The sequence below is a fragment of the Trematomus bernacchii genome, unplaced genomic scaffold (assembly GCF_902827165.1).
Source record: "Trematomus bernacchii unplaced genomic scaffold, fTreBer1.1, whole genome shotgun sequence".
In the NCBI taxonomy this organism is placed as follows: domain Eukaryota; kingdom Metazoa; phylum Chordata; class Actinopteri; order Perciformes; family Nototheniidae; genus Trematomus; species Trematomus bernacchii.
This window is the reverse complement of record NW_022987720.1, coordinates 22,669,383-22,689,268: the sequence shown is the minus strand read 5'-3', so window position 1 is coordinate 22,689,268 and position 19,886 is coordinate 22,669,383. Positions and strand designations below refer to the sequence as shown.

At 38.9% G+C, this 19,886-nt stretch overlaps 1 protein-coding gene and 1 long non-coding RNA gene across 3 annotated transcripts; both read right to left on the bottom strand.

Moving 5' to 3' along the window:
- Positions 1–9,899: 9,899 nt before the first annotated feature.
- On the bottom strand, positions 9,900–10,582 carry LOC117493030. Its single transcript, XR_004556920.1, has 2 exons — positions 10,442–10,582; positions 9,900–10,168 (listed from the first exon to the last, which is right to left on the bottom strand). It is a non-coding gene; the product is annotated as an uncharacterized LOC117493030 (long non-coding RNA).
- A 503-nt stretch (positions 10,583–11,085) lies between these two features.
- LOC117492955 (cell death-inducing p53-target protein 1 homolog) lies at positions 11,086–19,322 on the bottom strand. Of its 2 annotated transcripts, none has more exons than XM_034143397.1 (5): positions 19,131–19,322; positions 14,199–14,354; positions 13,029–13,070; positions 12,071–12,215; positions 11,086–11,431 (listed from the first exon to the last, which is right to left on the bottom strand). In XM_034143397.1, the coding sequence occupies exons 2-5, from the start codon at positions 14,338–14,340 to the stop codon at positions 11,326–11,328; spliced, it is 435 nt and encodes a 144-aa protein (XP_033999288.1). In that variant the 5' UTR covers positions 14,341–14,354; positions 19,131–19,322; the 3' UTR covers positions 11,086–11,325. The 2 variants fall into 2 exon arrangements, with proteins under 2 accessions (XP_033999288.1, XP_033999289.1); XM_034143398.1 differs by having other exon boundaries at positions 14,199–14,356; positions 19,135–19,301.
- Between the last annotated feature and the right edge of the window lie 564 nt (positions 19,323–19,886).

The following is a 19,886-nucleotide window of genomic DNA, read 5'->3' as shown; positions in this document are numbered from 1 at the left end:
TTAGATTAGATTATACTTTATGCCTCACCCTGCCATCCAAATGGCTGCTGCTGGGCATTATGGTGGCTCAGGATTCAGGTTTGTGAGCACAGCAGAGGTTCCAAGATGTGAATTTGGGTTTATATTTATGTACCTATCTAACCTACATTTCAACTGGACACTTCAGAGACCTTAAAAGTAAATGTGAAATGTTCCCACCAGCTGCAGAATAAAGATCTGATTTAACAGATATAAAAAGTTAATATCTTGTCAGATAAGTTTGATTTGCAAAACACAGTGCAAAATCCTGCATATTCAATAGCTGCTAACAGCTAAAAAATGATAGCATAAGAAGATGTGGCACAAATTAGTTAGTGTTTTGTTCAGATTGTCTGCTTAGCAATTGCAGAAGTAAGCTTTACGAACAGGGTTAATCAGTTGTTTGTAAACCTTTCCCTTGACTGTCAGGTGTTCTGCTATCAGTTATTTTAAAGTGTGCTACATTTTATGGAACTTGGTCAAGAGTCACTTGATACCATCTAACCATTAACGAATTGATTGTCCAAATTGTGCCACATTTAAAGTTAATATTTACTTAGAGCGAAAGTAAAACTGTAAGACTCTCTCAGTCTTCAGACACATGCCCCCGACTGACTTGTCGTAAATATTCTCTCTCATACGGTTTTACAACATTATCGTCTTTAACTTCAATCACCGTTGCCGATTGCTTAGATAAAACATCCACAACGTGGTTGGACCTTTGTTAAGATAGTTTTCCTTTCTTAAAGCAGTAAACAGAAAAGCAACTCTACTATCTTATTTTTTTACTTTACTAAATGGTCAGATGATCATAAGAGTGAGGGGTGAGGTAGAAATCATCTGCATTAGATAGATGGATAGATACTTTATTTGACTTTAGACCAGGTGTCAGCAACCTTTTTGATATGAAGTGACATTTTAAAAAAAATTGCAAATCAGTGTGCCAAATCCACATTAAAATTATCATTAAGTGCAATTATGACATCACATCAACATTTCCAACGGGTCTGTAATTTTATTACATCAAAGTGCATAGCAAAATTGAAAAGAAAGCTGCCATCCTTATGAAAACATTCACATCTGAGTTGAAATCACAAATCACTAATAATGATTAACCACCAATCTTCAGCAATAAACTAGCATTATGTTAACAGCAAATGTCAAAACGGGTGAATTACATGTAACAAACAGAAACATGAGCACCAAGTATGCTCCCATCATCCATATGAAAACATCCACATCCGATTAATCACACAACAGACAGGCAAGTTGAGTTCTCTGATGTGCTCTGGACCTTTAACTGATAAAAAAAAGAGCAGCGTACAGCTTCACAGGGACTACTGTAAAACTGGAAGAAAAGAGAGAATCCTGCTATCGCGTAAAGGCGCAGTAACTGTGCAATTATCACTCAGGAACCCGACAGGTGAAGTTTGAGCTCACCTGGCGTGTTCTAAGATTTTAACAGATAAGTGACAGTTTAACTTTACTGACTTAACGTGCGGTACACTGTAAAAAAAGATCCTAATTTTACAGGAAATAACTACATTTTTATAGTAATTATCATGTTTTTTTAAATAACTTGCAAAATCCTGTAAAATTACAGATATTAAATATAAATTAACAAATCAAAACATTATTTTAAGTATTTTGACAATAACAACAAATAACATTTATTTCATTTTTTTTTTACAGTAAATGTACTATATAATATTTACAGTATTTTTGCACTTTCAGACAATACATGCAGATGTACGTAAAATATTATCTGTAATTAAATATGTAACTCGTAATATAAAAGTGTATTACTATTATAAGACTTTAAGATATTTCTTTGTGATTTTAAGGTAAACTGTAAAATAAAGTGTAAAATAAAAAAAACGTAAAATGTAAGTAAAAATCTACGGCACTTGAAATAGAATCCAGGGTCCTGCGCTCTTATTTTGTAAGGTAACTTCTGGTCGCAGAATATGAAAAAAAACGGTAGTTTTTTTAAGTTTAGTAAATCCCTTTTTGACCATGATAAAGAAAAACGCCTTGTATTTCAATTTGACCAAAACATACACTGACCCTATAGGCCTAAAGGCTAAACGAATTAGGATCAGTGCTTGAATTGGGCCGGTACTCACCGGTACGCAGTACCGGCACTTCTGATTTTTACCCATGTGGTACCGGCACTTCTTACTGAGTAAGTAAGATGCCGGTACTCAGCCGCCGGCATGACGCATGACTACAAATATGCCCAGCGTAGATGCACCTTCAGTAGATGCGTCATGCGTCATGAGATGCCGCCGGTTGTCGCCGGACAAGGAGCCGACTGCTAATACAGAAATGCTGTGCCTGTGTTAGAAATGTTGTCTGACGGGGAGCCTTCTCTGGTCGAGCCTCCTGCTCCAAGTTCTGTAGCACTAGCTCCCACAGAGCCTTCTCTCCCTCTCTCCTTTCCTGCTGAAAGGTGGTGAGTGTACTCAGGGACGAGGAGTCATTTAACCAGGAGTCAGGCTTTACTTTCTTTTATATCCATAAAGAAAAAGTAAATCTGTTTACTGTTAAGGAATCATTCTTCTAGATATCTAACCTTTTACTCTGACATGTGTTATCTCCTTTAAGGAAAGGCCTTGGTGCCATATGTGTTGTTGTCACCAGTGTGAGACCGGTCAACTTGACTGGCACGAAGGGTAATTGTTGTGAGAACACTGAGGCACTTCTTTATCGGTGTTTGTGGGCTCTAGGATGTGAAATCCTTGAGGCCATGAGCGTCGGACGCAGATGATTCAGTGTTTAGTCTACTCCTTCAGAGATGTTGATTTCTCTCTGTGAACCTGTTAAAAGGTCTAGCATAGAGAGAGGCTCTTCAGAATTGACGTGGCAACTCTACCGTGTGGTCAGAACCTCTGACTCTTTGATTTGTGATGTGAATCCTCCGGCCGAATACTCTGAATAAACCCATCAGTGTTTGACATCAAAGCTCCAACTCTCACCGTGTCTCCTTCCTGAGTCGGTGACTCCATGCATTACTACACAGAAGTTTCCTCCACAAATTGGCGTTGTCGGCAGGATACCAACAGATCTTCAGAGACTGGTAAGTGTGATTTCAAATCTACATTTGGACATTGCCTTACCAGAATCTGTGTTTGACGGTATCCTAAAATTATCTGTGAAGCTGAGTGGCTGTGTTTCATTTTGGTTAATGAACATTTGGGGCTATTAACCCCAGGGGATCATCCAGGGACGCTGACCTGGCTGATTTCCTCTGTGTGTTTCAGCGGCCAATACTAGCAGTTAACATAAGCAGCCAGAGATATTACCCCTATCGCCTCTAAAAAAAACACGGCTCCAGCTGCGGCTCCGGGTGTGTGTGTCCTCTGTGTGTGCTGCTCGGGACATGTGTGCCGTACAGGCAGCCGTTTTGCTGCTCGGGGCATGTGTTCCGCACAGGCAGTCGCAGGGATGCAAAATACCTCCCCGTATCTGCATGGGCTGGTGAAGTGAACTAAGAGGGAGAAAATCACAGCTTTTGTCTATAGCTTTAACTCACACCACCGCCGCCTCTATTTAAAAAAAGAGACGGTTTAAAAGCACTCTCGTGGCTTGTGGCCGTTTACGACGAGCTGGCAGGTGCGAGGTGCGTGCATTACCTGATGCGACACAGCTCCCTACATTGCTGGAGGAGCTGGTGCCGGTCCGGGGTGCATACATAAAATCATAGGCTAATTGATCACGGGTGGGCAGTGGCATGCAAGTGTAGAACAAAACTGTGTTTCATCGTTGGGATGAACACGATAGCCTGTGTATAGGCTGGTCGAGTAGGACTACAGTTAACTGCAGTTTTTGGATAGAAAGGGTAGCGGGAAAAAAAGTCTATGTGCTCCAGATCGGGGGGGCATAGCACCACTAGAGCAGTAGTAGTGGGGTCGCAAGAGGATAAGCTAGTTATTGCTCTTGGACAGCTGCCAGGCACCGATCTAAGACTTGTATACAAGGGTGGGAGTGCGAGTCAAGGTACACCACTGAGAGATAATTCCCTACCCCCTCTGAAACCTCTTGAATTCGGACTAAATTGAGCTGGATGATCTGTTGCTGACGCACTGGTGTTTATTATGAGTTCATGTTTGTTCGTCTAATTGCAGTGTGGTTTTTCTTGTACTAACCGCCGTCTTGTGCATGTTTTGTAACAACTAATAATGAATCAGTCCATAGCCAGGGTAAAATAAACTAAGCTTTAGTTAACTCACCAAAAGTAAATGACTTGAGAAAAATAAATAATATATAGTGTTTTGCAAAATTCTTGTAGAATAAATGTGCTGCAAAATGAAAATAAATAGCAAAAGAGTGTTTTTATGTCCTGCATCTGAGTGTGCAGAGGAAATGTAAACAAGAAGCACACTGTTCAGGGTGTGCGCTGTAGGTGTAAGAAGAAAATAAGATTATATTATTTTAAGAATACATTTTAAATTGTATTGCTGTTATGTTAAGATATGTTTGTGACCTTTTATAAACCCTATGCCCCGTCCTGCACCCTGAGACCCTCAGAGGCATCACTGCTGGTCGTAAAAACCTGCCTGAGGAGGTCAGGGTGGCAAAATCTGTCTGCTGTTTTAGGTCAATGTTGTATTATTTGTTTCACTTATTCTTAAATCTATGTATTGTATGGTAATAATGAAAAAAAAAACGTAATGTATTGAACACATTCCGAAACAAAGCTGATAAGACAGAACTTGACTCAGACATAATACAAATTATTGTTGAAACCTTTTGCGCTGTTGCTGCAAAATGGAAACTTTGTTGATTGTCTGTTCCAACTGGCCACTGGATTCAGATAATTAATATAAGTTGAAGTTTAATTACAGTTTTAAATATAGTTTAACAGTCTTTATTAAACTGCTTCAAATGATTTCTCGTATCAACCAATTGGTCTCCATAGACATTAATACAATTCTAATAGTTGTTAAACTACTGACAAGTTTTCTGAAACCGAGCTTATGAACAAAAGAGTAAAGGTCGCTGGTTAAGCCAGGATCAATATATTTGTTGACGTTTTCATTACAGTGTGCATAATAAATGTGTTAAATGAATTGAGCAATTATTTAAAAAGTATAATGTTGCAATCTCTTTACAATAAGTAATACAGTTAACAAAGAAGTAGAGGTTGTTTTCCAAGGGCCTCTCCTTCACAGGCCTACACTTTAAATCATGAGACTTTCAAATCATAACAGACAGAGATCGGTATCACTTTGTGTTGCAAGCCAAATCCATGTAAAGGTTCTTCTTGAGCCCAATTTAAATACCATAAAGAAAGTATTGAACCCAGCTCAAGCTAAATGTCAAATGTATTTAATTAAGGTGCAAGTGTTTTGATTTATTTCAAATGTTCCAGTCTAGCTTCTTTCGAGTTCAGTCTAAGCAACAAATTGTTTCTCATAACATTCTCACTGCTGTCCCAAATGTTTTAACCTTGGGCAGACAAGCTGTTCACACACCCACACTCACCCACACACACCCACACACTTTGGATAAGTAGTCACCTTATCCACATTGTAAATTGTTGCCTTCTTTAAAGTTATTAGTAATTTAAGATTAATTATTAAATTAAATGTGGTACATAAGATAAAATAAATAAAATAACTTGACTTGATCATTTTGTTCACAACATTAGACCTGTCCTCTAATCTCTACTAGAATAAGATGCATGTTTGGATGTTTTAACACTCCTGTAATGTACCTAATCTTGATATCCTTTTCATTACAGAGCTGGGGAAATGGTGTATTGATTAGATTCTGATCCGTGCACGTCCAATTTTGACTGACTTTAGTTCTAATGTTAATGTTAATTTGACTTCAACCCATAAGTAATTATTTAAATTACTCTAAATGTCACATGATGATGGATTAGTGTTCCACATTTCTTCCACTAATTTGTTTTACAATTAGGCCAAAGGTAAAGAGAGACATTGATGACCTTGTGTCCCTTTTGTTAGTACGTGGTTCCATTTTGTCTATGGCCTTGGACGGCTTCACTAAAAGTCACCAAGTTCTGCCCTGCTGCAGTCCGGCTGAGTGCAGTCACAGAGATGCTATGGCTGCTCTACATGACATTAATGGTCTGGTCTGAATGGACACCATTTCCTGCTCCCAGAGAGAATGACACTCCTCAAACTGAACATTACAGCTGTTGATACTGTCTCACATGGGTCTGCTCCCCCCCACTGAGCCATGAACTGAAAGCATGACATCTGCTATGAACACTTGGAAGCCTCCCTGTCACACCAGCACCAACCCTTGGGTCAGTCAGATGAGACTAACGGCTTCACTTAGGGCATTTGGTTCAGATACATGACTCTCGTTACCACAGAGTGGGTTGTTTTTAAGGCTATTCATACTGCTATGCAGAGGATGCCTGTAAGTTGGCGAGCTGGTAAAAGCCCCTACTATTGTTTCAAATAGGCCTAATGTCAGGGGTCTCTTAATGTCTAGTTCTACATGTATTCACATTATATAGACAATGTTTCCACCTGGTAAAACTAAAGGCTGCACAAAACTCAGGCTACAATACAACCATTCTGTTCTGCTCTAACGATTCAATATATAGATTCTACATCAAAACAATTAGCTTTTATTGTTTCCAATGATAACGTCACCTTCAGTGGAGGAATGCAAACCTGTTTTCAAATGTAAGGTTTTGATTTTGTTTGACATTTCTCAGTAATGACACCCTCAGACACCCAATATCATTCATGCTATGCCTTCAGTAATAACTCAGATGTTAAAGGGATGAAACTTTTCCTCCCAAATCAGATAAGCTTTGTTTTTCAACAAATGTATCAATTTCCTGCATAATATATGTTTATCACAATGGTTTTTTGTAAGCTGCACACAGGTGATACTGAGTCTTCTCGATTAATAGATTATAAACTATACCATGCTTAAATAGACTCCTAAGTTATTATTTCATATGTACCATATGTAAGAAAAGGGAGGGAAGAGTCAATTATATTGAGTAATTGATTTTATATTGGGTAATTTATTTCTCAAACCTATGTTTTATGGAAGAGACTAAATATTTCTGATAAACTAATATTTTATCAAAAGGTAAATGGTGAATTAATATACATTTAGAATCATTGGGAAGGGGTTATATCCACAGGGACAAGCTCACCTTTAACTTACAATAACATGTCTCTGCTATGGACTGATGAGTATATGATTCTTGCATGTTAAATGACTAACACAAACCTTCAAAATGATAATGTGCATGTGTCAGGAAGGCTCCCAAATAATTCTGAGGGGCCTATCCTATTTTTGTAATTAAATGATAATGTGCTAATCCATTACTTTGAGTTGTCTTCACTCAGAAAAACATCCCTATCAGGTGTTAACCCAATAACTAGGACAGCTCTCAAGGCCAAGGGTCAGAGAGAGAGGGTCACACTCTCCGGGTGCAGAGAGCACCCCCAGCCACGTGCAAGGAAGCACGAGGTCGTTCGAGATGGGATGCTTCTCTTCACCTTTCTGATAAGAGGGGGTTCTTCTCTTCATCTTTCTGCTCGGTGGGCTCTAGCAGACAACCCTGCAGGACGAGCGAGGGTTTCAGAGGCTTCTATAATACAAGGTTCCATGTTTCTTGGAGGAGTTTGATGTCTTCCTAACCTCTCCCATCACGGGAGGGGACACCTGGAATACGCAGTTGTACTCAAGCAGATAGCAGAAGGAATACAGGCAGATGAGCCTCCGTCTCACTGGGTGGGTCAACTACAGTGCTCACTGAATGAGCCACACAAAAGCAGAGCAATTGGGGGGTTGAAATATGGCACTCTGATGAAGAAGAGTTTGAGCCAATCAGCACCTCAGTGCTAATCTACAGTATCAGGATGCCTTTACACACCAGACACTCAGTGTCATAAAGGGAGGAGGAGAACGAGTCAGGAAGCCTGACGGACATGTTCTTCCAGCTCTTGTACAAAGATGAACTTTGAATTGAATGTCCAGATGTTTAAAGATGTACAATTAATGATTGTTTTTTTTATATTTCCAATGACCAGACATGTGTTAAATAGTGGTGATAAATATATTTAGTCAGATCAGATTACATTTTCACACTAAACAAAATTAATAAATAAATATTCTCAGATTATAAGGTATTGAATAATAAGGTATTTCTAATATTATAACAGATAATGTTAATATCCTTAATCATCCAGCACTCAGGCTTAACAACACAACTCTTTCATGTATTACCCATGCACAGACAGACATAAAATGATGTTTCAAGTACTGGATTAATTTCAGTTTTTAAATTGATATTCTATATTCACCATTAGATAAACACAGAAGAACCCTTTCCAAGTACCATAAGTAGATGATCAGGTAAGTATGGCTAATAAGAATAAGTGATAGACTTAATTTGGTACAGATCAGTTGTAGCATTTACAAATGTATTAATTCAAGTTTTAAGAATGTTTAATCTTTCCTTTCCAGGTTTTTACAAAAGTCTTTGAATATTTGCCTAACTTTTCCTTTTCAGATTTTGAACAATGTACTTGACTAAAATGAATGTATTGATTTTTCTAAGACTAAGTGCCTTACTCTTGGCTAAAGCGTAATGAAGTAAACGTAAAGTAATCCTAAAATTGAGGACACTGCAACTTTGCAGATTACAGATTGATCAAATCACCACTGTGAATTGTATGCCTTAGCTGGATCTCTTATGATCCTAAATTTAAAATGCTTTTGACTAGTGATTGCCTTAAAGCTAATCTTTAAGCTGCTGCTGGTTTTGATTTTATAGTTTGATAAATGACATTAACTAATGGGTTTAAATGATAAAAGATATTAGTTTAAAACAAATATTTTGCTATTATGTATCTGTGTTTTATGTGTGTTCATTATTGTACTTATTGACAAAAGATGCTCCAAACACTGATGAGAGATAATTGTTCCTATTATGATTGCCTGTATCAATCATTGTGATTGAATGTTTCAATCTTACTCTACTTTGTGATGTAATTGAATGTAAGGTGAGACCACACTCGAATCTGAAGACGCCTATTGATTTAAGTATTGACCAGAATTATTAGACTAATGTTTTAAGGTTATCAAAAATGATAAAAAGAGAGGAACTGTTAAGGAATAATTCTTCTAGATATCTAACCTTTTACTCTGACATGTGTTATCTCCTTTAAGGAAAGGCCTTGGTGCCATATGTGTTGTTGTCACCAGTGTGAGACCGGTCAACTTGACTGGCACGAAGGGTAATTGTTGTGAGAACACTGAGGCACTTCTTTATCGGTGTTTGTGGGCTCTAGGATGTGAAATCCTTGAGGCCATGAGCGTCGGACGCAGATGATTCAGTGTTTAGTCTACTCCTTCAGAGATGTTGATTCTCTGTGAACCAGTTAAAAGGTCTAGCATAGAGAGAGGTTCTTCAGAATTGACGTGGCAACTCTACCGTGTGGTCAGAACCTCTGACTCTTTGATTTGTGATGTGAATCCTCCGGCCGAATACTCTGAATAAACCCATCAGTGTTTGACATCAAAGCTCCAACTCTCACCGTGTCTCCTTCCTGAGTCGGTGACTCCATGCATTACTACACAGAAGTTTCCTCCACATTTACAGTTCTGTTTCATATGGATGTTGAGAGGTATCCATATATCTCTTCATTTTGCTCTCAAAGTGCACCAGATTGATGCATTTAACTTCAATACTTTGTTTAGATTGTTTTTCTTTCTTAAAGCAGTAAACAGAAAAGCAACTGTACTTTTAAAAATGTTTACCATTACTAAATATGGTAGTCTTGGTTTTACAGCGATTCACGATATACAGAGACAGTTATTTGTATTTCTTTCATCAAAAGGATTGTTTGTGTATACAAATATAATATAAAATATTTTCATATAACAGCTTTTTATTCAACTAATTCACCACTCACTGCATATTATGAATCCCCAAAGTGTGAGGCATATGTCATTAGCATTCAAATGTGAAAAAGCAAAAATAACCAGGACAATTTCAGCATGATAAGTGTATTTTACATTATAATGTGGATCAGTGTAAAAAGCAGTACGGCCGGCAAATATTATTAGTATTTTGCTTCCCCTGCCTCATTTTTCAAACGTCAGGATCAGACCCAGCATGGATCCAGACAGGTGTCTGCGACTGAAAGCACATATTAAAATAAAAACGAAAAAGCATGAACAAACTAGAGTCCACATGGAAATTACTATGCGACTAGCATGTTAAGGAAAGTAAACACAACTGTCCAACTCAATGAAGGCTACAGGATAGGGATCAGTAAGCATCATACGGAGGTTGACAAAAACAGGCACATCCTTTCTAAAACAATAGACTGTGTCAAGTTCAGTGGTGCCTTTGAGCTAGCCCTGCGTTGTAATATGACATATGTTTTTACTTTGTGTATACTATGCTTACATTTTGGTACAGCCCCCCCTGGAGAAAGATGCACCAGCTGAGAGACCTCCATGTTGCTGTGGTGTTTTACCGCTCAGTGCTTCTCTAATAAGAGCAGGTCTAGGAACAGCAGATTAGAAATCAATACTCGGCTATTCATATTTGGAGTGATTAGTTGGATAGATCAGAAAACCACAATGGCTAGGAGCCTCTTAGCAAAACACATGTCAAAGGAACAACAGCCTTCCAAAAAAATTACCTTGAAGAATTTAACAAAACATGATTTCTCGGAGGCAATGCCAAAATAGAACAACAATAGAATAAGAATTACATGTATTTCAACAAACCATCCTGTAAAGACTGCAGGACAATTATCCAAACAGATTCTACCCTCTCTACACTCACAAATGTGTACCCTTTTATGTTTTGTTATCTTTACTGTTTCTTTTGTGAGTATATCCGTGTCGACCACATGTGTAAGAACTATTGGTGAATAAAATATTAAAACTGCTAATAAAAATTACAACATCTGTTTTCTCTTATCAGTGGTTAATCTTGTTGTCTTGGTTTTACAGAGACTCATAACTACAGAAGACACAGTTATTTTGTATATCTTTCATCAACTTAATTGTTTGTGTTTGTATTATGAAATAATATAATAATGGCATCATGCAACAGTTTTTTATTGAATTACAAGTTCACCACTCACTGCTTAATATGACTCCCTGCAGTGTGAGGCTTATGTCATTAGCATTGAAATGTGAAAAGTAGCAAAATGACTATGACAATGTCAGCAATAGGATAAATGTATTTTACGGTATAATTTTGATCAGTGTAAAAATAATCAAAGAGCAAGTAAAGATGCAGATAAGAATGTAGGTCTTCTTCCTTAATCACAGTTGGTTTCACATTCGCTTGTAAACGTAGATGACTCTTTGGCAGGAAGGACAACGGTGCTCCACATCTTGACAGGAATCAACGCAGAATGGTATACAACAGCAAAGAAAACACCTGGAGGAGGAAACAACGTCAATTGGACAGTAACTCTACAATTAACAACAGTTCTTAAAGGTCCCCTATTATACTGTTTTTCATCAATATATTATAGGTCTCAGATATATACAAAACATGTCTCTGAAGTGTTTGGCTCGAAATACCAAACAGATCATTGTAGCATCCCATAATCCCCTCTGTTTCAGCCCTGTTTCAAAAGTGCTGATTCTCTGTCTGTTACTTAGATGAAAATAAGGAGCCACTCCCAACACCCCTCTGAGAGATATTTGGTCACCACAGTGGTGCTCTAGGAGGAGATTCAGGTGATAAGGTGTGGGGGGGGATTACCTTGGTTGGTGATTGGCTAATGGTTACACAAACCAAAAATCGTTATGACATCGTAAAGTGGCCAAAATCTGATCAGCTCATTTTCAGACAGGTTTTTATATAAATGGATCAGGACAAAAAGTGAGCTAATCTTTTTTCCTGAACATTTCAGAATCTCTTTACACAGAGGGGACACATGTTTATATATAAAAGACACGAAAAAGTGGATTTTGCATAATAGGTGACCTTTAAAGGAGGATCTTCTGGTGTGTTTCAGAAACATTTTCCCCCCATAAAACAGACACTACAAGAAAATATTGTTGTTTTTACCCAAAGAGGCCGAGGCCAGCACAGATAGCCCAGGTCATTAGGCCTGCTGTGCGCTCTGTCCTGGTGATCACTGACTGCTGGCAGTGGGGACAGACAGTTTGTCCTGGGACGTCATGTAGTACATGTCCTACAATCACGTGAGTTACTGAGGATGACATATGCACAAATTGCTTAAAATGAGTACAATGCCCCATTTCTCACAGCAATATTTGATCATTGAAAACCAGAAGCAATAAACTGAATATTTTTTAAGAGTTACCTATTTCATTTTTTTAACACATCATTTCGTAATCCGTGTTCCAGCCAGCTAGGCGGATGTATCTTTTGTTTCTGTAGAATTTCCATTTTTGGGCATTCATTCAAAGATTCGAGAATACAATTTACTGAATGCACTGAATCAACATGACCAGCAGAGTCTGCTAATAGAACACCATCTGTATTTTGGTAAGGAGTTGCTGTCAGTGAGCCACCCAACCATTGAGGGTATTTATAGTAATACATTATAGATATTTAGAGTAATGGAAAGCTCATATTTTACTCATGGTGTAGAATGAAACTAAGAGACAGTAACATGAAAAATATCTAAATGTGTGTTAATCTGACCCATCCTTCATTAAACAAGCCCACTGTCACCTTATTATGTTGTTATATGTATTTATATTTGGAGCTAAACTAAAGAAGTTCTTTAACTGGAATAGCTAACATCTGTTGCAATAAGAAATACTCAAAATGTGACTGCAAGCCACAAAAAGAGACAGTGGACAATAGCTTTTTGTTATGCACATCCGAAACAAATGAACTATTCTTCGGATAACTTTGGTAGGAAACTGAGGACTTCACCCACTGACTCTGAGGCTCTGTGCAGGGGCAGTTCTAACTCCACAAGCTGGAACAGAAACATGTTCACTATCTGTATGTGTATTGTGTTTCACATAGGACAGATTGTGCTTGGTCTCACCTGTTGTGGCAGGAACAGCAGTGGCTGGAGCATAGGCAACATCTGGCAGATGAAACAACATTTATCAAATCAGGAAAGTCAGATCAGAGCAGATATTTCTTTAAATCACCTTTACCAAAGTACTGTATTATTATATTCATAGCATAAAGCGCATACAAGTGCAATAGTGGTAATCTAATTTATTAATATTTTGGGGATTTTGATCTATTATTGTATACATCACGTTTTGCTTTTTTGGTGTTTAAGTATATAAAATGTTCTGTTAAGGCTTTACAAAGCAAGACATTAGTATACACACATTTTCTGACAAAGGAAAGATGTTAAAGGGGCTCTTTTATGCTACATTGTAGTCATACTTGCATGTCATCATAACAAAAGGGTATTCCCTAAAGAAAGGTCTTTCACACATGTGTAGTGCAACTTCAACTGACTGTTGATCTTTAATAATGCACCGTTTATTTATAGTATACAGTGTTTACAGCACAGAGGCAGCACTGCAAGCCTTCAATCTGAAAGTGTATGAGGAATGTTTGACAGTGTGCTTGTGTCAGAGCAAGAGCAGATGTTGCCTGTTCTGTGACATGATTACATGTTTTAATGTTGAAAAAGTGCTTTATTTTTCTCTGCAGAACCTCTTTTCACCCTCTGTCTGAAACCAGAGTCTGCTCTGATTGGTTAGCTGGCCGGCTCTGTTGTGATTGGTCAATAGCTTAGAGATGTCCCGCCCCTAAGCCTGTCACGTATAATGTGAAGGAGCGCTAGCCAATAGAAGCCAGAGTGTTACATGGTGATGTCACTATGTTCTGTAAAGCCCCCCCGAGACAAATGTTCATTTGTGAAATTGGGCTATATAAATAAACCTTTGATTGATTGATTGATTGATTGATTGATTGATTGATTGCTTATTTCGGAAGAGAACTAACGAGTCAAATTGAGACGTTTTCCAGGCAGGGGGGGGGAGGGGTGTGGGGGAGAGAAAGGGAAGTTTGGTATTTTAGCCTTTGCAGACCACCACCACAAAAACCTATAGCTGCACTAGAGGGAAAGGGAAACCCCCCAAACCCATAATAGGGCCCCTTTAAATTGTGTTGTTGGTCTCATAATCCTGGGCAAGGTTAGGAGGACATTAAAAAGATTATCATCTTTGAAAGCAGTAGGGCAGACACAAACCTCCCTGGTACATGGGTGGGGGTGCTGCGGGGTAGTAGCCCGGCTGAGCGTACGGCCCTGGCTGTGGCATTGCACCGCCATAGTTCATAGGCGGCCCAGGGTAAGGTGGAGCTTGTTGCTGTGGTGGGTATTCTTTTTCCATCTTCAAAAAATGTACTGCGGATGAGAAAAGGGTATTTTTGTTGGTTAATCAAAAGGCTCTAAGTCTTAAAGGTAGTTATAAACGTAAAATGCATTGTATTGCTGCCACGAAACACAGTACAGCACAAACAGTATGTGAACACTTTTCATTACATAGTGGTAGCTACATGTGTGATGAAAAGCTGGTGAAGGGTATGCTTCGATATGCATGGTTTAACATTGTACCACTAAGATTACTGTTGTACTGTATCTAGAAATTGTCATTTTATTATTTTTATTTTTATAAATATTATAACAGGTTAAAGGAAAAGGGAAATTAAATAGTTTACTGAATGTCTGTTTCATAGGTCTTGAAGCACATCCTCCAACTTATGTCACGCATAGTTTACATATAATGTTAACAAAAAGGTTACAATCTTTAAAAAGGACAGTGTCAATACAGATACAGAAATACAGATTAAGGAATCCTAAACTGTAATTCTGCCTCTGCTTCTCCAACGAGAACATACTCCATATTTTTCAACTACCAAACCTTATCAAGAAGCCCAGACTTAATTTCAAGGCCCTTTAAGCTGATTTGAGTAATCTGACTATTGAAGATATGGAACCAGTTGATACTGAGGCTTCATAACCGTTTTTCACGCCCTCCCCTTCACTTGACTGATCGCGAGGTTAAGTATACCTCTAATCAAATTCCTCAACAACTTCCACCGAATACCTCCTCCAGTAGCACTTTGCTCCCAATCACTAGCTTACTCCAGAAGCAGTTAACCTTTATTGCATCACGTAACCCCTTTGAGAAGCCAAAATTTAATTTCCTTCGTTTTTTTTAGGTTTGGTTAGGATTACAGCCAGAGGAAAAAGGGGATTGTTATGTAGATGTAAGCAAAGAGGAAGCTAGCAAAACAGTAGCACTTGGGTTTATTAAGCTCAACTCAGATGTATTGATTAAACTGATACACTTTCAGCAGGAGGAATTAAATTATAACACAGCTTCACTTCCGCATACTAACTTAGCTTTGCAGAAGAATAGCACTGACCACAGGTTACACATCCTCTTTACAAAATCACACAACCGTGAACACCCACAATGACTATCTTCACATTGTCATTTATACATTATCATAAAAACATCGGTAATGGCTTGAAGTTAAAGTAACATTGTAAAGACATTATTACATACACATGATATATGTTATCATATACTCCAAGTATTAAGTAGTATGAGTAAGCAGTACTTTGACTGTTGTATTTGGTAAAGATATAATCGTATTGTTTATTTTATTCATTATTATTATTAGTTTTATATATTACTGTGCATCGTGTGTTATTAGGTATGTTGTGTATTTAATCTGTAAAATAACCATTCACTTAATGTGGTATGCCTCTGAAGTTTTTGTTGAAGGGCGTCAAAGTGACTGAAAAAATGCAAAAACTCAAGTACATAACAAGTGCTAGGAAAATACACTACTTGAACAAATGCACTTTCCTCACTAGGGAAAAAACTGAGCGTGACTTTGGAGACATGTAGCAGCAGGCTTGTTACTGGTCTTTGACAGGCAAAATAAAACAGTAAAAAGAGGCAATATACCAGACGAAACATGTGCTTGTAGTGAGAGAAGCAGGCCATTAAAGTCGTTTTTGATAATGTTGCGATATACTTGTCCAGGTTCTCAAAAAGACCTTCCTTAAGATTTTAGTCCTGGTTGATTTGCTAATACTAAAAAATGTTCTTTAATTCTTAAAGTGGACCTATCATGCTATATTTGAATAATATAGTGTAGGACCATACCTATATAAGGCATATTTATACTTTTTTTTTTCAAAATACCAAACAGATCATATATTTTAGCCATGCCTCATTTTGCTCAATTTGACCATTTCTAGCTCTGTTTTTGCAAGGGCTGATTATGTGAGAACAGCACCATCTACTGGCCTGGCATATGTACTATAGCGTCTCCAGCGCTTTCGAACGGCAATGGCCGTGGCTGTCTCCTCCTGATTGGTGGAGTTGGCCCAATAGTCGTAGCGCCACTGTCCTGACGTCAGGACAGTGTTCAAATCTGGATCAGTTTTTATCAGATCCGTTGCAGCCCCTTTTTTAGAGATTTGGGTATGGAGGAAAATAGAAAGGGTTGTGTTTTCTGACACTTGGTGAGTTCCCTGGAACACCGGGGACACATATTCATGTATAAAAGACGTACAAAAGTGCATTTTGCATGATAGGTCCCCTTTAAGGTTTCAGATTATTGGGGCCGAAAAACCAAACAGTTGTAATAAGAAGTTAGGCAATAATTGGCCTTTTTCCATGACTCTGAGCAGCCAGGATGTGATTTCATGCTGTTCAAGCCATGAGCATGAGAACAGCCTAGATTCCACCGGGTCCGTCTGCGGCGCGTTACGGGCGCGTTACGGCTGCGCCGCGGTGCTCACGGCGATCGCGGCCACTCTAGTCAATGGGTGCTATTCCACCACACGCGGCGCGTTACGGCTCAGAAGCGTCCCAGAAGCGGCTCGGCGCAGGGCTCCTCTAAAATTAGGATCGAATCCTATTTTTGTCGCGGCGCAGCCGTAACGTAAGGTCGGGCAGGCAGGAAGTGGAACTTTCAGAGCATATATAGCATATATATATAGATATATACACACACACAAACTAATTTTGCAGACCCTATCCCTCCGTAGTCTTTCAAGTAGGAGGAGAAATGCCAGCGTTCTCCTCCGGTTTACAGGCACTGTGTAAATTATATATATATAGAATAATTATGATGATGAATGCATTTTTTTACCACTAAAATACAGCAACACATCTTTGATTCATGTCGTTTATAACTGGAATATTACAGTTATTATTAACTTTGTCTGTACAAAGTAGCCTGTCCAGGAAATATGCCCAAATCAACAAAAACTGCGAGCCGGCAGGCAAGACGCTCCGCTTCTGAAATGCTTCTGAAACGCGCCTGGTAGGGTATGACGCCGGAGGAGGCCGGACCAAAACCGCAACGCGGCGCAGACGGACCCGGAAACCAGTTGGTTTAAACCCTGAAAAGAGGTTTGCAGCCTTTAGTCTGAAACTCATCAGATCCCTGTGGCTACTCCAGACTGTTACTCTCTGCAAAATGTGGAACTGATCCGGTGTCAAAAAATTCCCCAAATTACCGCTATCCTGTTTAGTTGACACATTTTTTAGGAAAGATAGAGTTTAGATATATGGGTCATCGACTCTACCACCATTGTGTTAACTCATTCTGCGATAGAAAGTGACATAACGGACAGCAGGGGCGTCGCCTGGACCTGAAAACATTCGGGGCTTAGCCCACAGTGGCGGCGGCACTACAGTGGCATTTTTTACTGCAACACTCCCCACACGCACGCACACCCGCGACTGTTACAATGAAGGCTCGATAATCAGCTCACGGCATATAGGCAGGGGTAAAGTGGTATTTTTTATGAGTGGGGGGCTCACCTCCTCGTGGGGGGTCCGGAGGGATGCTCCCCCGGGAAGATTTTTTTTTTTAAATATTGAAGTTAAATGCATCAATCTGGTGCACTTTGTGAGCAAAATGAAGAGATCTATGGATACCTCTCTCAACACCCATATGAAGCAGAACTGTAAACAGATGTACTTTTTCTTTATGGATATTTTACTAATCACTCCCCTTTTAAACTCTATTCTTGTTTTACTGCCATATAGTATTTCATAACTGTTTTTCCTTTATTCTCTTTTTTTTTAATAACTATAATGATCATATGAAGGTGTGCCGCGGAAATAATCTTTTGAATAATTTGTGACCAAACCGTTTGAGACCCACTGAGATAACTTAGACTAAAGTTAACTATCTAAACACTCAGAGAGTCCTTTAGCTCACCTGAGTCTCTCAGTCTGAGAGGAGAGGACTCTCCTCCAGCTTGTTGTGGAACAAACAGCTCCTTATGTCCGTTAGTGCAGCTAGCTAACCAGATGCTAACAACACGGTCCATGCTGACACCGGTCACTCCCTCCCCCTCTCTCCCTCTCTCCCCCTCTCTCCCTCTCTCCCCCTCTCTCTCTCTCTCTCACATGCGCTATTGCCACACACACACAGAGCCGAGCTTGAATGACACACGTTTATTTCCATGCAACTCTCTGATTGGTCTGGTGTCATGCCTCTGTTGCATTCACTGAACACGGGAAATTACAGTGATGCCGCCCTCTCTTGTGTCATGATGAGGTTCACGTAAAGCACGGTTAATGTATTATATTATTGAGGGAGAATTGTCCGGGGCTACAGAAAAAACATTCGGGGCTAAAGCCCCGGATGCCCAGGCCAGGCGACGCCACTGACGGACAGCTATATAAACAAAAAGCTTCCAGATGGACATTTTAAGACCCTTTTAAGTGAAGCAAACTGGTAAAGTGCTGTACTTGATGCTATGAAATATTGTGGTCTCCATATGCTGGTCATTCTCGCTCATACTTCCGGACTGCCAGTAAATCCCTGTTTAACTTCCTGTGACTCATGCTGAATCTATAATAATAAATAATTTACAGTAACTTGGCCCATTTTCCATTTCACTAGTGCCTCGCCCTGTTTTGCTTTGACGATGTGGCTAGATAGAGGTTTTTATGTCTACTTCTGACAATTCACTGTTTATATTTTTTTGTATCTATTGTAAACAAGTGGGTTAATAACATCAGCTAAATCAGGTCAACATACACATTCATAAACAACATACTCTAACATAGTAGCAACAGCAGCTGATCATTATGTAACTTTGCATTTGTAAAAATAAAAAGGTTTTTCTACCACTTACCTTCAAACAAAATAAAGGAGAATCACGCAGCCTCTCTACTGGAGCTGTTTGGCACTGAGTGAGGCAGGAAGAAACGCATTAAAAGCGAGAGCGTTCTAAAAACAATTATCGAGGAAGTCTTACAGTTACTGGGATCCAGTCGACGGTCTGGAGCTCGACAGATTCATGATAAACCCTCCCTTCTTTCACTCCCTTTCATTCTTTGTGGATGGGTGGGTCTTAAAGGAATAACTAGTATAATATACAGTGTTTGTATAGCGTTGTTCAAATAATGAACATAATGGCAATAACAAATATGAACACAGAATTCAGCAAAAATAGATGGTGAATGACGCCTGTAAGAACAAATGTTTTTTTGTTGGCCAAACAAACAACAACAAAAACACGTACATAAAGTTAGTAGTACTAAACACTCTAACTAGGGACCAAGGCTTATTTTTGACAGATTAACAGAAAATAATGTTACTTTGTTTGTCGATGAATAATAACTAAACTCTCTCTGCCATGATAACATCTGTATGTACGTGTTTTTTCCTGTGTAGTTTCCTGTTGTCTAATCTCAGTCTGACTCACCGAATGAAAACCATGTGAGAATGTCTACGGAAACGAAACCAGCCTCAAGTTTTTTAGCTGTAAAAATCCTGTTTCATCCAGATAGTGTGGGATATTCCAAACTTAATTTAAGAGGTTAAAGCTACGATAGTGAAAAAGATGACCAGCTGCATGCCTTTTATTCCCCACTATAAAAAAAACTGA